The sequence below is a fragment of the Gadus morhua genome, chromosome 8 (genome assembly GCF_902167405.1).
Source record: "Gadus morhua chromosome 8, gadMor3.0, whole genome shotgun sequence".
Classification (NCBI taxonomy): domain Eukaryota; kingdom Metazoa; phylum Chordata; class Actinopteri; order Gadiformes; family Gadidae; genus Gadus; species Gadus morhua.
The window spans coordinates 13,370,617-13,388,116 of record NC_044055.1 but is presented as its reverse complement, the minus strand read 5'-3'; the positions used below and the strand labels follow the sequence as shown (position 1 = coordinate 13,388,116).

General features: G+C 43.5%; 1 protein-coding gene across 1 annotated transcript in view; it reads right to left on the bottom strand.

The window, feature by feature from the left end:
• The window catches only part of brinp2 (bone morphogenetic protein/retinoic acid inducible neural-specific 2), a 41,679-nt gene that overhangs the window by 14,399 nt on the left and 9,780 nt on the right, over nucleotides 1-17,500 (bottom strand). The window contains exon 2 of the mRNA XM_030364543.1: nucleotides 3,789-4,123. Coding sequence (XP_030220403.1) covers nucleotides 3,789-4,069 — 281 coding nt within the window. The 5' untranslated portion in view covers nucleotides 4,070-4,123. The remainder of the gene's footprint in view (nucleotides 1-3,788; nucleotides 4,124-17,500) is intronic.

Sequence of the window (17,500 nt, the reverse complement as noted above, 5' to 3'; positions counted from 1 at the left end):
AGTTTAGTCCTAACACAGACACTAACCCCTTCTCCAGGTTAATGTTAGTTTAGTCCTAACACAGACACTAACCCCTTCTCCAGGTTAATGTTAGTTTAGTCCTAACACAGACACTAACCCCTTCTCCAGGTTAATGTTAGTTTAGTCCTAACACAGACACTAACCCCTTCTCCAGGTTAATGTTAGTTTAGTCCTAACACAGACACTAACCCCTTCTCAACCTAACCAAATTGAGTATGTACATATTCCTGAAGATGTATATTTGCAAAAACCAAGCAATAAAATATTGAACATTAACCCGACCTGAAGATGTATGTTGATTTAAAGTAAGAGGATGTATCTGGATTTAAGGTAAGAGGAGGTATCTTGATTTAAGGTAAGAGGAGGTACCTTGATTTAAGGTTAGAGGAAGTATCTTGATTTAAGGTAAGAGGAGGTATCTTCATTTAAGGTAAGAGGAGGTATCTTGATTTAAGGTGAGAGGAGGTATCTTGATTTAAAGGAAGAGGAGGTATCTTGATTTAAAGGAAGAGGAGGTATCTTGATTTAAGGTAAGAGGAGGTATCTTGATTTAAGGTAAGAGGAAGTATCTTGATTTAAAGGAAGAGGAGGAATCTTGATTTAAGGTAAGAGGAGGTATCTTGATTTAAGGTAAGAGGAGGTATCTTGATTTAAGGTAAGAGGAGGTATCTTGATTTAAAGGAAGAGGAGGTATCTTGATTTAAGGTAAGAGGAGGTATCTTGATTTAAGGTAAGAGGAGGTATCTTGATTTAAGGTAAGAGGAGGTATCTTGATTTAAAGGAAGAGGAGGTATCTTGATTTAAGGTAAGAGGAGGTATCTTGATTTAAGGTAAGAGGAGGTATCTTGATTTAAGGTAAGAGGAGGTATCTTGATTTAAAGTGTACCTCATGCTGGGGTTGATAGGGGAGGTTAACCTTATCCTTATCCTTCACAGTGGTGTGATGTGGTAATCGTTGCCATCGGCAGCGTATTGAAGAGCAGAAGCCGAGCATCGTTTACTGTTCTGCCTCCGTCTCCCTGAGCGACCAGAGAGCTGCTAATGAAGATGGATGTAGCTAATGAAACCACTTAGCACGTAGCAGCTAGCCTCCCTGGTCCCAGCGCTGGCCATCCCCACTCTAAACATATTAAACCATCATATAGCGCTCTAAACCATCCTATTAAACCATCATATAGACACTCTAAACCATCCTATTAAACCATCATATAGACACTCTAAACCATCATAGAGAAACCCTAACCCATCATATAGACATTCTAAACCCTCATATATACACTCTCAACCATCATATAGGCACTCTAAACCATCCTATTTAACCATCCTCTTAAACCATCATATAGACACTCTAGTCTAAACCATCCTTTTAAACCATCATATACACTCTAAAACAACATAATACACTCTTAACCATCATACATACACCCTAAACCATCATATTAAACCATCATATAGACACTCTAAACCAGAGGTCTTCAACAGGGGGTCCGCGACCCCTAGGGGGTCCGCAAGGTACTGCAGGGGGGTCGCGAAAGTTTTGGTTGATGAGACATTTTTTTATATCCCCCCCGCGATTTTTTCCACAAATTGAAATGTCTTTAAACACACATTAACATGAATCCAACACACTAGCCGCGTTTACATGGACACTTTTGATCAGATTTCTAATCGGAATAGATCTATTCCGATTAGAAATCGGAATAGCAATCCGAATGTACTATATATATGGAATTTACAAAAGTGGTAAGCATATGTTCGTGTGCACGTACAGTCTCTCGCGCGCACCTGACATATCTGGACTGGCTGCGACATTTTTATGAATTTGATTTTAATGAAAGCCCAGTAGGAGAGAGCTTCTCTCTGCCTGCTCCTTCAATTAAGAAGAAGGACAGCACAGCGGCGTCAGTTTCTCGTTCGGTTTCTATAAATACCCCCTCCTCCGCCGCAAACAATACGTATTTGGATGAGAGTGCGCAGCCAAGACTGTTGGGAGAGAGAGCGTGCTGTTATAAAAGGGATAATGTACAGAACGCCAGTCATCATTGGGAAAATAAATGATCAGCAGAGAAATATTCCGCCAAAGACGTTGACGTCGCTTAGCAACTGGACCCGCTGGGGTTAATAAGTTACCGGACTACTTGCGGAGCGATAAGAAAGACACTAACAAACATCACTAATTTTCGTTTCCACATTTATGCTTTAAAAATGTCAATTTGAATTTATGCATGATTTCATGCAATTGACAGACATTGTTGATCTTGGCAGGTATCAGTTTATTATGTTATGTTATGTTTATGAATGGCAGTGGCATGGCCACCCTACTCACTGTACCTTGCACATGTTTAAAATAAAAACATTAAGGACCAGTTTAATATAAAACACATTTTATACAATATACTGTATAAGTAGGGGGTCCCTGCTCCATCTCTCCATCAGTTTGGGAGTCCTTTGCCTGGAACACGTTGAAGACCCCTGCTCTAAACCATCATATAGACACTCCTACCATCCTTTTAAGCCATCATATACAATCAAAACCATCATATATGCACTCTAAACCATCCTATTGAACCATCATATAGACACTCTAAAGTCTAAACCATCATATAGACACTCTAAACCGTCATATTAACAACTTCACATATGGATATATATTTTTAGTTTATTTGATAGGGACAGATACAACTCATGTGGATTGTGCACCATCCAGCAGAAAGCATCATATTATTTGTAGCTTTAGCTCATTTCCAATGCCCGTCCCTAGAGGGGCCTTGAAAATAACATCCATAAAAATATACGAGGAACAGCCTATCCATTCATCCGTCCTCTGTTCTACCATTCATTCATCTATGCATTCATCCATCCATCCATATATGCAATAATATGTTCACATACTAGCCTACCATTCCCCAGGCTAGTCCTATGCATTGCAAAAAACAGACACACACACATTTAAGATCTTTCCACCCCCGCACTCACACACACACACACTCACAATTAAAACCTCCCTGAAATTCCCTTGAGTTTTAAGTTAAGTTGCTTGATATCCCTCTCTAAACCATCATATAGACACTCTAAAGTTTAGAGTGTATATGATGGTTTAATATGATGGTTTATAGTCTAAACCATCATATTAAACCAGTTAGGGTTAGTTTAACCTCACCAAGTCCCTCTCCTTGTGTGTGTTTATAGGGTTAGTGTTAGTGGTTAGCATTACGTTAGGGTTAGAAATTAGAGGTTAGTGCTAGAGGTTAGAGGTTGGAGGTTTGAATTAGGGTTAGAGGTTAGTGGTAGAGGTTAGAGTTAGGGTAAGAGGTTGGGGTTAGGGTTAGAGATTAGGGTTAGAGGTTAGGGTAAGGGTTAGAGGTTAGGGTAAGGGTTAGAGGTTAGAGGATAGAGGTTAGAGGTTAGGGTTAGGGTAAGGGTTAGAGGTTAGAGGATAGAGGTTAGAGTTAGGGTTAGGGGTTAGAGGTTAGACTTAGGGTTAGAGATAGAGGTTGGGGTTACTGTTAGAGGTTATAGTTAGAGTTAGAGTTAGGGCTAGTGACCTAACCTCACCAAGTCACTCTCCTTGTGTGTGTTTATACTTGAAGTTGAGAAGACACTCAGACTGGACCAGGTCACACAGACACAGAGACACACACACACACACACACACACACACACACACACACACACACACACACACACACACACACACACACACACACACACACACACACACACACACACACACACACACACACACACACATACACACACAAACGTACCTGTAGATTTTGTATCGGGTGGAGAAGCTCTGCAGGAACCTGTCTCTGAACTCAGTGTACTCGGGGCAGCGGTGGAACGGCCCTCGCTCCGACAGCAGCCAGTCCAGCTGGCCTCCACCCAGCACCCCCACCCGAGAGGAGGAGGAGGAGGAGGAGGAGGAGGAGGAGGAGGAGGAGGAGGCGGAGGAGGAGAAGAGCAGTAGAGTCCAGAGCAGCATGGAGCTCAGCCCGCTAGCACAGGAGCAGCAGCGCTCTCTTCTTATTGGCCAACGAGTCGTCATGCTGGGAGGGCCGGGAACCCGGGAGCCGCATGTCTCCTCCGTCACCTCGGAGACCTGCACACAGAACCCATTACCTACTGGGAACCTCCACCCTGAGCTCCACCCCGACCCTAACCCAAACCTCCACCCTAACCCATACCTACCATCTGACCCAAACCTCCACCCTAACCTCCAACCTAACCCATACCTACACTCTGACCCAAACCTCCACCCTAACCCTTACCTCCACTCTGACCCTAACCCTAACCTCCACCCTAACACTAACCTCCACCCTGACCCTAACCTCCACCATACCACAGCAGTTAATCATCTATACTCATAGCCCTCTTACCCTGGTCTACTTATACATATATATTCAGAAAAACCTAATAACAGTAAAACAACTAATATATATATAGATTAAAGATTAGATAGATTTAGATATGCATATATATATGTATATATATGTATGTATACATAAATACATAAAAATAAAATAATTAAAAAAAATATATATATATACCACTGAACCATTCTTACATTTTCAGATTGACATTGGCTCATATTTCAGATATTTTTTCTGGTCATACCGATACATTTTATGCATCTGTAAACCATGTCCACTATAAAAGCTCCACAATGCAGGAAAAAATCCTTCTAGTTTAATCCTTAATTACAATAATTACATTCATAAATCATAAATCACAAAAGTCATGCCTCATCTTTACATGAATGTTTGATCAGAAGACAACGCCCTACTGTTATCTGGAGATATGAGAGGAGGGAGAGAAGAGGAGAGAGGAGAGGGGAGAGAGAGGAGAGGAGAGAATGCGAGGAGAGAGGAGAGAGGAAAGGAGGGAGGAGAGGGTTTGGAGAAAAATCATGAAACATGCGGCTTCTCTCTCCTCCATCTGTTTCTCTAACCCTCTAACCTTATCCATCGAACCCAGGACCTGTCACATCTAACCCAGGACCTGTCACATCTAACCCAGGACCTGTCATATCTAACCCAGGACCTATCACATCTAACCCAGGACCTGTTACATCTAACCCAGGACCTATCACATCTAACCCATGACCTATCCCATCTTGCAAATTAAGGAGCTGTGTGTAACCTAACCCTAATAAACCAGCTGTACCTTCACCATACCCCAACCCAAATAGCACAGTCTCCAAAGGAAAGGCTTCAGTGCAGCATCTCATGTCGACAACCGGTTTAGTAATCTCAAGATAAGATTTAAAATGTGTCTATTTCCTTCTTGCTGCCAACTCCGCTATAAATATTTATTAATATAAATATTTTACAATCCTCCCTAGGTTTTCATTCAGTTCAAAGAATACAAGTGCAACCTCTCTCTCTATCTCTCTCCGTCTCTCTCTCCCTGTCTCTCTCGCTCCGTCTCTCCGTCTCTCCGTCTCTCTCTCTCTCTCTCTCTCTCTCTCAGTTATAGATATAAAGAGATGCATACCATATACCATTTCCATTACACTGGTGGGGAAATGGATTGAGGCTAAACTCTGGCCTGTTTATGAGAGCTGCACAATTTGCCTTTCAAATGAACAACACCAGATTCCTTATCCATTACTGCTCGGAGAAAGACCTGCTCTTCTTGTCCCTGACGACACTGGGCTAATTATGAAATGCATAAAACATGTCACGACGTCAGAGAGACAATAGGAACAAGTGGAATTTCTAGCCTTGACATTTAATGTTGGCCTTGCATTATTCAAGACACCCTCTTTCCTATTTACCTTCCTCTGCATCGCCAGGAGGAGAACTTAACTCAAGGACATCTCTTGTTGAATCAGTATCAAGGGCCACCACAGGAATGGCCCGATGCTTCAGCTGAACAAACTGCGGTAACACCTTGTGTTAACGTGACCACAAGGGGGCAGTGTAGCGTTTCCGGACCCTATGTACATGGACCAATGAGATAGCCTAGAAACAGAGTCTTCTTTTGAAATTACGAATATATGTGATATGGAAAGGAATATATCCATCTGATAGTGATGTTGTGATGTTTCAAGAACCAACTGAAAATACAACGCTTTAATCTCGCCGAGTTCGTTTTATTATTATTGCATCTGGCTGTCCTCTGATCGACCAAATCAGCGTTTGCTGAACAAATGTTCGGTGGAGAAGAGACTCTCAGACAATCTCAGACGGATCTGGGCCGGGGTAACATTATCTGACCTTGTAGCCAATCATGTTGGCTGTAAGTGGCCGACCAATAGGAGCTGAGGGCTGCTTCGTCACCCCGTCAAATACCATGTCAAGAAACGTGACAGTCGCTGAGCCCGGTGAACATATGTCTGTTCAACTCCAGTAGTGACTAGTGAGGCCCTCATCTCCAGTAAGTAGGCTGGTTCCTCGTCTCCAGTAGGGAGGCTGGTTCCTCGTCTCCAGTAGGGAGGCTGGTTCCTCATCTCCAGTAGTGAGGCTGGTTCCTGTTCTCCAGTAGTGAGGCTGGTTCCTGGTCTCCAGTAGTCAGGCTGGTTCCTGGTCTCCAGTAGTCAGGCTGGTTCCTGGTCTCCAGTAGTGAGGCTGGTTCCTCATGAGGCTGGTTCCTGTTCTCCAGTAGTGAGGCTGGTTCCTGGTCTCCAGTAGTGAGGCTGGTTCCTGGTCTCCAGTAGTCAGGCTGGTTCCTCAGACCTGGTCCTCAGATTTCTGTTTTCTTCATGCACAGAGGACCGTCCTGCCCTCCATAGCTCCACCATCATCACACAGTGTGCAGACAGTTTCTGTTGTGGTGCTCATCTCCAAAACAAAAGAACCCTTCTGCTGCCGGGACTTTGAGCCCCTGGTAGCCTGCTGTGTTCTTCTCTCTCTATGTATATATATATATATATATTTATATATATATGGTGGAAGCGGCCTGACCCTCGTTGGTGATCTGCTGTCAGAATGAGGAGGTCGTGGGCAAATATGGCAGTAAAACGCTCTGATTCTGATGTCATCGATGTTATAGAACAGTTTACAATTTATTTATATATTAACTAATTTCATTTATATCGTTATCGTTTTTTATCTACTTAATCATATTAAATCACTCTTCTGCAGACATTTGAGCATATAGTTATAGCGTTGTCAAGGGAACAAGTGGTGGATAGTTGCATTGGATGGTTGTTGGATTTGTAGCAGATGGATTCTGTTAAGATGCTGAGGTGTCCTGCTATTGAAACATGCATGCCTGGTTACCACACCAACATTTTGGTATAGGAGGAGGAGTAGGAATAATGATGTAAGGGAACCAAGCTAACATTTATTGATATTCGCTACCTATCTAAAATAACAATGCTGCCAAAAGGAATGTCAATGTTCATGTTGGCATAAAACCAGTGTTGTAACTCAGACCACCGTAGCATTGAGTTGTTGATCAGCTGCAATGTGTAGAAATTAAATAGGTTTTTATGGGCGTTTCTCCAATGACGTAGTTGGATAATCACTATACCCTTTTTGTAACGACACACTGATGTATCACAGACAGCTCCTAGCAGCTTAAGCATTCTGCCGTTGGAAGTGGAGGTAAAATGGGGATGGAGGAAACATCTGGTGACTTAGGGAGCTAGCGAAGCCGCATGGCTAAAGACAAATTATTGGAACCCAGCCCTTATGGCAGTCTGATATAAGCTTTTTAACAAGGAGGTAAAGAAGTTTGAGGCAGGAAACCTTGAAAGGTAAAAATAAAACATGATGAAGTACTTCTTCAGAGGGCAGGATGTGTCTACGAATAATGAAACACTTACACTCCTAAAATTAAAGAGCTGTTAGTTTTATAATGAGCAGGTGGTAAGTACCCTCCAGGGCCTGTGTGTGTGTGTGTGTGTGTGTGTGTGTGTGTGTGTGTGTGTGTGTGTGTGTGTGTGTGTGTGTGTGTGTGTGTGTGTGTGTGTGTGTGTGTGTGTGTGTGTGTGTGTGTGTGTGTGTGTGTGTGTGTAAGAATGTTCTTTGGTGTTTTTTGGACATCTTCCAGCTAGCAGAGCAAACAGCCATATGGTGAATTAGGGTCCATCAATACCTTTGTTAACATCTTCACTGGCTGATAACCAAGAGAACAGCGGGCTGTCAGAGATAATGAAACATGAATCCTCCCCAGCTGTTGGCTTTCAGCCGGTAGCTGGTAGCTAGTGGCTGGAAGCTGTTAGCTTGTGACTGTTAGCTGATAGCTATTAGCGGGAGCGTTTCTATGTTCCCCGGGTCCTAAGTTCCCCTCTTTGTATGAGACTGGGGAACATATAGGACCCTTTTTTAAAAAAAGGGTCATGTTCCCCGCTTTTCCCAAAAAGGGTCTTATGTTCGCCGATATGCATGTGACCGGGGAACATAGGACCCTTCTTCAAAAAGGGTCCTATGTTCCCCGGTCACATGCATATCGGGGAACATAAGACCCTTTTTGGGAAAAGCGGGAAAAACGTAACAGACCAGGGAACATAGGACCCTTTTTCAAAAAGGGTCCTATGTTCCCCGGTCTGTTACGTTTTCCACCATTACTGCCAAATTCCGGCCGAGATAACCACCATTGCATGTCTTTACCTTTTGTGGAAGACGGAGAGACGTCAGAGAACCCGACGCAGTCTACTCTGGTCACTAGCCACACTGGTGGTGGTGAGTGAGGTCCCCCCCTTCAATGTAAAGCGTCTTTGAATGTCTAGGAAAAAGCGCTATATAAATTCAATGCATTATTATTATTATTCATATTGTAATGACCACGGAAGAGGCAACGCCGGTAAACAAACCCCGAGAAGCCCAATCCCTATAGAGCTCCCCGCGCTACGGCCATCCGGAGGCGCACAGCTTTTGGCTGTGATATTATATATACAATTACATTATATTATTTACTATATAGAGCTCCGGGAGTCGCAAACGGCAACAATCACTTTCTCGTCCATGCTGCAGTTCACCCCGGACTGCACTGCACTGAGTTGGCCGGTTAAACGCTGATTGGTTGTCACTCAGTGGCCACGCTGTTGACCACTGATTGGCTGTCATCACGCGAATGTCGCGTCAACGTTTAAATATTTTTAAAGATTGATAGATTGCGGGGAACATAGGACCCATTTCCCAGAAAAGGGTCCTATGTTCCCCGCAACAGTCGGGAGCATAGGACCCTTTTTCAGAAAAAGGTTCCTATGCTCCCCGGTATGTTTTGCGCACGGGGGGACATAGGACCCTTTTTGTGAAAAACGGGGAACATAGGACCCGGGGAACATAGGGATGACCCCAGCTGCAAGCTAGTGTCTGTTAGCAGTTAGTTAGTGGCTGTAAGTTGGTAGCTAGTCACTGTGAGCTGGTAGCTGGTAGCTACTGGCCGTAAGCTGTTAGATAGTAGCTGTGTTCGAAATCGTTCCCTATACACTCGTTCCCTATTCCCTATATAGTGTACATGATATAGTGCACTATATAGGGAATAGGGAACGAGAAATCGGACACTACGCTGAACATTTCTAAACGTCATTTGCGTCAGTAAATGCGCCTGGTATTTGTGTGACGTGATGCGCCGACATCATCTAAACAAACCGGGCTGGAGGTTGTATTGATGTTGAATGTTACATTTCCTTGTTCAAGTTATTTTTAATTATTTTTAAATGTTAAATACCGAATAAATTGTTGACATTTCTTAACACAAGCCGGAGACTCCATCATTAAATGTATTCGTTTTCGCGGTTATTCAGCTTCTTCTTCTCCCCTGGAAAAATACAACGGCATTGCATTGTGGTATACGGGAGTAACATGTAGGGAACATCGTATGTACCCTATTTTAAGTCCACTATATAGTGCACCACTGAGAATTCGAACGCCTTACAAAATGGCGTGCACCCTATTTAGTGCACTACATCCATGATAGGGAACGATTTCGAACACAGCTAGTGTCTGAAAACTGGTAGCTGATGGCTGTTAGCCGGTATCTGGTGGTTGTTAGACGACGCTGAAGTTGGCATCCGATTCGCAGCATCCGATTCGGCTGGAAAACCACTTAGAATCTTCAAATCGGTCCTGATTGAAAACCACTACACCTAGACTCTTCAAATCTGGACTACATTATCACAGTGAGGCTATACATTATGTAAAACATAGTTTCAGATTTGTGAAACCTTTACCCTATTTATGAAAATGCAATACAAGCTTATTTGAATGCTTTTTAGGGGTCCAGACCGCATTAGATTTTCACAAATAGGTTAAAGGTTTCACAAATCTGAAACTATGTTCTACATAATGTATAGCCTCACTGTGATAATTTAGTCCAGATTTGAAGAGTCTAGGTGTAGTGGTTTTTAATCAGGATCAGTTCTAATACGGTCTGGACCCCTAAAAAGCGTTACAATTTGCCTTTATTGCATTTACACTTAGAGATGCACCGATTGCAAAATTCTTGGCCGATACCGATTTCCGGTTTTTAAGGAGGTCTGACCTGCCAAAACCGGTTTTTCCGATACCGATTTTCTAAGAAATAATTATAATCATATAATATGTTGATAGGTTTTCAATGTAGTGAGTCCCCGGGACCCACAGGTGGCGAGTTGGGTGGGTCCCTGAGAAATTCAATGGGTCCCGACTCCCCAGTTTAAAAAATGTGTTTCTTTTTTATTATTATTCTATTTCTTAAATGAAATTAATAGTGTTAAACTCAATACATGAAATTGTCATCTGAAAAGCGCAGCCATTTGTATGTGGTGAGCCACTGCTTCAGAAAAGTTCGCTTTTTTGGGGAGGAACATGTAGAAGGTTGAGGCAATTCTTCTGCAGTGGGCTCATCAGGCTCAGTAGAGGGGGAGGCAGAAGTAGGTACAGGCAATGTTGAGGTACTCTCTCTAGGCTGATCAGAGTCAGGGAGGAGTGCAGAGGTAGTGGGGACAGAAAATGCAGCTGCAATAGTTTGCTGACCTGCAATAGGTTTCATCTTTTTCTTTGGTGGTATTTTTGCGTTCTCTCTTCTCTGCCTGTTTCTCGAGAAAAACGGGATCTCGTTGGAAGCGCGATGTATGCGCAGGCGCCGTTTGGGCATAACAATATGTAGGCTGCCGTTCAATGTAGTTTTCATCACCACCACCGGATTATGTTTCATTTATTTCATTACAGCACGTCCCCTAAACGTTACAACATAATCGACACGAATGAGCACAGCATCGAGCAGTGGAAACGTGGGTTTATTTACTATGAAGTTTGTATTTTTAATTGTTGAAATGAAATCAGCGGTGACGAGCTAGTTGTTTTGGTAGCGGCTAAATTAGCATGTCGCGATACTTTGAACAGGGGATCACGTCTGCGCCGAGTAGATGCGCAGAGGGTTGAAACAGTGCTTGTCTGGTCTGCTCACAAGAAGGTTTCTTTGGCCAGTTACTGTGATTAAACACGAGTTGTTTAATGTTCACAATGTATCGTTTTTCATGGGGAAAATTAGATGCGTCCCCGGGACGCATGGATAGTGAGTTTAGTGCGTCCTTTCAGATTTGAATGCGTCAGGGACGCAGGACGCGTACCTAGCAACATGATCCCCCACGGCTTATTTTTGACTTGCAAGCATTACAAACAGCGTGTTTTGGGTCGTCCTGGCACACAGTGAAATAAGTCCAAATCAGCGACATGTTTTTCTTCCCGCGCTCTGGGCGCCTTGAGCTGCTACGCACCGCGCATGCGGGTGAGTTTGATCGGCCGAAAACCGGAAATTACGACAGTGACCGGCAGGTCACCGATTGTGGCCGATTGGATACAAAACCGGCTTTTTTAATCGGCGGCCGGTTGATCGGTGCATTTACACAAATAGGGTAAAGGTTTCACAAATCTGAAACTATGTTTTACATAATGTATAGCCTCACTGTGATAATTTAGTCTAGATTTGAAGAGTCTAGGTGTAGTGGTTTTCAATCAGGACCCGTTCTAATGCAGTCTGGACCCCTAAAAAACATTAAAATTAGCCTGTATTGCATTTTCACAAATAGAAAAAAAGGTTTCACAAATCTGTAACTATGTTTATTATAATGTATAGCCTCACTGTGATAATTTAGTCCAGATTTGAAGAGTCTAGGTGTAGTGGTTTTCAATCAGGACCGATTTAAAGTGGACCAGCTGCTGAATCGGATGCTGCGAATCGGATGCCAACTTCAGCGTCGTGGTTGTTAGCTGGTAGCTGGCAGCTGTCAGCTGTTGGCTCTTACCTAGGGGCGTGTCTATGTTCCCCTGGTCCTATGTTCCCCTCTTCGTATGAGACTGGGGAACATAGGACAATTTTTTTTAAAAAGGGTCCTATGTTCCCCGCTTTTCCCAAAAAGGGTCCTATGTTCCCCGATATGTATGTGACCGGGGAACATAGGACCCTTTTTCAAAAAAGGGGTCCTTTGTTCCATGAGAGGGGATCATAGGACCAGGGAAACATATGACCCTTTTTCAAAAAAGGGTCCTATGTTCCCCGGTCTGTTACTTTTTCCACCATTACTGCTAAATTTCATGGCAAATAGGCCTATGTAGGCCTACGGGCTGTTTGACGCACATATGCAAATAGGCCTGGACGAGAAAAGATTAGGTCAAGGGTGGCAAACCTGCAGGTCTCGAGCTGCATGCGGCTCTTTGGCTGCTCTGTTAATTATGTCACTTTATCTTGGACCAAGGGATCCTTTCAATGAATGTTAGTTCAACCAGTAATGATAAAACTTGGATCACAAACTCATTATTTAATTTATAAGCTCACCCAGAGAGAGCAGGCTCCACCATGGTTCCTTTCACTTTCAACGTGCAATAATTGAGGTGTGTCGCGACGCTCAAAAAATAAAGGTTAAAAGGTTAAAGACTGGTATTTAGCAGACGCTTTGGGAAAGCAAAATTGACTTGCAGCAGGGGCATTGAATCCCGGTCTCCCGGATATCAGTCGACGACGTTAACCACTGCTCCAAGTTGGAAACCTTAGTTCGATAGGAAACCTAGGCTTTTTGCTCAGTGTTTAGAGTTTGTCTTCCATGCCATGGGTGTGGTGCAGTTGATGGGGCAGCAGGTTCGAGACTTGTGAAGCCCTATGTTCCCACATTTCTAAGGATTTATTTTTCCTGTGTTCCCCTCCTGAAGTCCAATACAAGAATAAGCTGACTATTAAATATATGTTTTGTAAATAAAGTGTGCCAGTGATTATTCAATAGATCAGTGACTCAATAGTTTCCGTTCTTTAGCCTATTAGGTTGTTGGTCGCTTTATGTTTCTTTCTAATGAAGGTAGTTGGGTTCTTGTTCTGCCTTAGCCTTAGCCTATTATATATATTTGTATTTGTATAGCACTTTATATCTGAAACAGATATTTATACATTTCGTACAGCACTCATCTGAAACAGATCTAATTAAACAAATTAAATGAAACGTTATTAGAGGTGAATGTATAATGACATTTATTGTTATGCTCTCCACAAGGGTGCACAATACAATGGAGAACAGGTAGGATAATTAAGGGAAAAGCTAAGCCTCGATGCAAGACAATATGATTAGGGATGGGAATACACATACATGAGTAATCCTAGATTTAAAAAGCTAAAAAAAAGAACTGCATGGTAACCAGAAAGTAGCTGCTGTGCAAATTTAAGTTTTGGGCTGCTTGAGCTAAGGTGGGCCATGCGACGGTAGGCCTGCTGGCCAAGCTGAGAGTCTACCCTAGAGATTGATAGATTGCGGGGAACATAGGACCCTTTTCCAGAAAAGGGTCCTATGTTCCCACGCAACAGTGGGGAACATAGGACCCTTTTTGGGAAAAAGGGTATCATGTACATCTAGAATTGAATCGACAGAATCGACATTTCATGTAAATATCATGTAAATATAGAAATATCATGTTAATATCAAGGATCCCTGTCGTCTCTAAAATGCATGATGCAGATCTTTTAATATCTATTTTAATTTCTACTTCGACGTCATGTTAAGGTGTACCCAATGTTGCAGTTTAGTGTCAACAAAAATTGTCATTAACAGACACGTAAATAGGTAAATGGAATTTCTATTTTATGAGTGTTCAAATCGCTTTCCCACATTGTGCGCTACTTAATATCCATAACGCAACGGAAACAAAGTGTACACTTTTTTACGCATTATATCCCATGATGCAAAGCGTTTTTCACGATCTTGGGATTCATCAATTAGCTCTGTAAGATCACAGCGTGCCAGGGGTTTGCTTGTTAATGTCACAGTACACGTCAGGCCCTTGAACTTCCTGTGCATAATAAGTGCTTGAATTCCCCACATACGTACTCCCTAGTGTACTCTGTAGTGTTACGATATAGGGTCCAGGGAATGAGGCAACAAGTCAGCCTATTCGAACACAGCCTCTATCTCTTTCTCTTTGGATCCCCTGATTGGGAACCGTCTGTCTGAAACCTCATCATTTCTAAATAACGCCTACTCAAGTCATTTTCTATTTTTCTCTCTTTCTTTTCGTTCAGAATCTCTAAGAAACATCTACTCCACATTCAAGCCAAGGCCAAATGGTTTTCATTTGAAAGGATTGCTTTCACCAGAACAAGCATTATGAATCACTTAACAGTAAATGCAGAAATCCTAAAAGAAAGAAATCGAACACTAACCGAATCACCTAACGTTAGCCCCAAGTACATCATACACAACGCTGGTATAACTGGGTAGTCTATTATTGAGGGAGGAGTAGCTTATTGTATTGCATCAGGATTTTCTTTAATGTAATTCATTAGGTGCTTATTGTGCTCATTTAGCAGAAGAAAGGAAGAATGGAGCCTTCTTCCCTCTTCGAGTTTGGGTTATAAGAGAAGGTTCCCTTTCCTCCTTCACCAAACAAAGAGCTCTTTATCACACTTATCTTGTTATACCTAACATTAACAGTATTCATTAAACAATGGAAAACCTCCCATGATGTTAAGTGTACAGTATAGTAGATTATACTATAGCGAAGTGACATGGTATAGAGAGGGGTTGGCTGATGGGCAGAAGGCTACAGATCTTTACTTAAGGAAGAGACAAAGGGTTTAGTTCTTGTTGTGAACTCCTAACTCCCCTGACAATATAGCAGGAGAAGATGGCAAGTACTGGATCTCCAGCAGTAGTTCTGTCCATACCCCTGACCCTGACCCTGACCCTGACCCTGACCCTGACCCGGACCCTAACCCTGACCCTGACCCTGACCCTGACCCTGACCCTGACCCTGACCCTGACCCCGACCCTTACCCTGACCTAGCCTGGACTAAGTGCGGAACATTACTACTGGATCTCCAGCAGTGGTTCCGTCCCTAACCCTGGCCCTGACCCTACACGCATCTCAATATCTCTCCTCTTATAATTGAGTTGACTGATTTCTTAAGAGTATTGTTGCTGTTTGATAGAACCAGGAGGAGATAAGGAGATGGAGAAAAATGTATGAATGGATAAATAAATCGATTTCTAGACCTGATGAATGAATGGGAAGGTTGAACACACAAAGTTGTTTCATATCTAACTGTTAGTTCAGTCAGTGGAATTCATCCTTCATTTCCATTCATACTGCTGTGAAGCCAGAAACTCGTCTACTATTTGTGTTGGTTTGGGGTAGGACAGAGATAATCAAAGCAGACCCAAACCAATTTTATTTTGAATCCAACTCTTTAATAAAAGGACATTTCAATAGTTTATCTTAGCTGAGCTGCTTCCCTCGTGAGTACGGGCCGGATCCTGCAGATGTTGGAGAGGGCAAACCTGCAGGATCGGGCCACCGCGGTGATGCTGCTGTGCAGCATTGTGTGCAGCATCACTTATTGTCCTGTAGCACACCGGGGTTTATCCCGGTATGTGATGGAGATTCAGCAATGTTTTATTAGAGTTAGGAGGACAGTTGGTAAGAGATGGCACGCTCCAGTGTTTTAGAAAGGAATGAAGGAGGAGACAGATAGTTCTGGATGTCAGCGGCATCAAGGGTCGGTTTCGTCGGTTTCATCCCTCAATCCATCATCCATTCACGCACCTCACCCTCCACACCTCCACCCACCCCACATATAACTGCCTTCCTACTTTTTTAGCTTTCAAAGAATGCATTGATTAAAACAAGCCATTAAATGTGGCACATTTATAACTGACTTTAGAATCCTATTCCTATAAACACATTTCATAAGCTGCTGGGGTTATGGCACGTGCTGTTCCCAGCTTGGTGGAGATAAAATGAAGTCATATTTCTATGTTATGAACGTACCGTAATAATTCCTGACAGGTAGAATGCTTGACCCCTGAACCCAGTTGAGGCTGAGACACAGGACATAAAGCAAACAAGTCTCCCACCCGAACCAGCGACCCACACAGGACATGAAGCAAACAAGTCTCCCACCCGAACCAGCGACCAACACAGGACATAAAGCAAACAAGTCTCCCACCCGAACCAGCGACCCACACAGGACATGAAGCAAACAAGTCTAAGCCGCGAACCAGCGACCCACACAGGACATAAAGCAAACAAGTCTCCTCCCTGAACCAGTGACCCACACAGGACATGAAGCCAAGAAGTCTCCCCCCGAACCAGCGACCCACACAGGACATAAAGCAAACAAGTCTCCCCCCGAACCAGCGACCCACACAGGACATGAAGCCAACAAGTCTCCTCCCTGAACCAGTGACCCACACAGGACATAAAGCAAACAAGTCTCCTCCCTGAACCAGTGACCCACAAAGGACATAAAGCCAACAAGACTCCTCCCTGAACCAGTGACCCACACAGGACATAAAGCCAAAAGGTCTCCGCCCCGAACCAGCAACCCACGCAGAACATAAAGCCAACAAGACTCAGCCGCGAATTAGCGACCCGAGTTCAGCCTGGTGTGACGGCTGAGGGGGACCTAGGGGGATAGGGCTATGTCATGGTCTAGGGTTAGGGCTATATAATTGTCTAGGGTTAGGGCTATATCATGGTCTAGGGCTATATCATGGTCTAGGGCTGTATCATGGTCTAGGGTTATGGTTATGTCATGGTCTAGGGTTAGGGCTATATCATGGACTAGGGTTAGGGCTTTATCATGGTCTAGGGTTAGGGCATTATCAAGGTCAAGGGCTATATCATGGTCTAGGGTTAGGGCTATGTCATGGTGTAGGGTAAGGACTATATCATGGGTTAGGGTTAGTTCATGGATAGGGTCAGGGTTATGGTTAGGGTTAGTTGATGGGTTAGGGTGAGTTGATGGGTTAGAAATAGTTCATTGGTAAGGGTTAGGGTTCAGTTCCGGAATGGAGCACTAATGCTCTCGGAGGGTTGCCCCTGGCAACGATTCCCTGGCAATGTCGCCATGCCAACTCCAATCATGTGCCCTCCCCTCTTCTCCTGAGAACCGGCAGCCATCGACAGCAAAACAAACACCGTCTGTCATCTCTCTGGGGCGAGAGACGACCAGACCCAGTGAGGAAGAGAGACAGCCAGACACAGTGAGGCAGAGAGACAGCTAGAAACAGTGAGGCAGAGAGACAGCCACACACAGTGAGGCAGAGAGACAGCCACACACT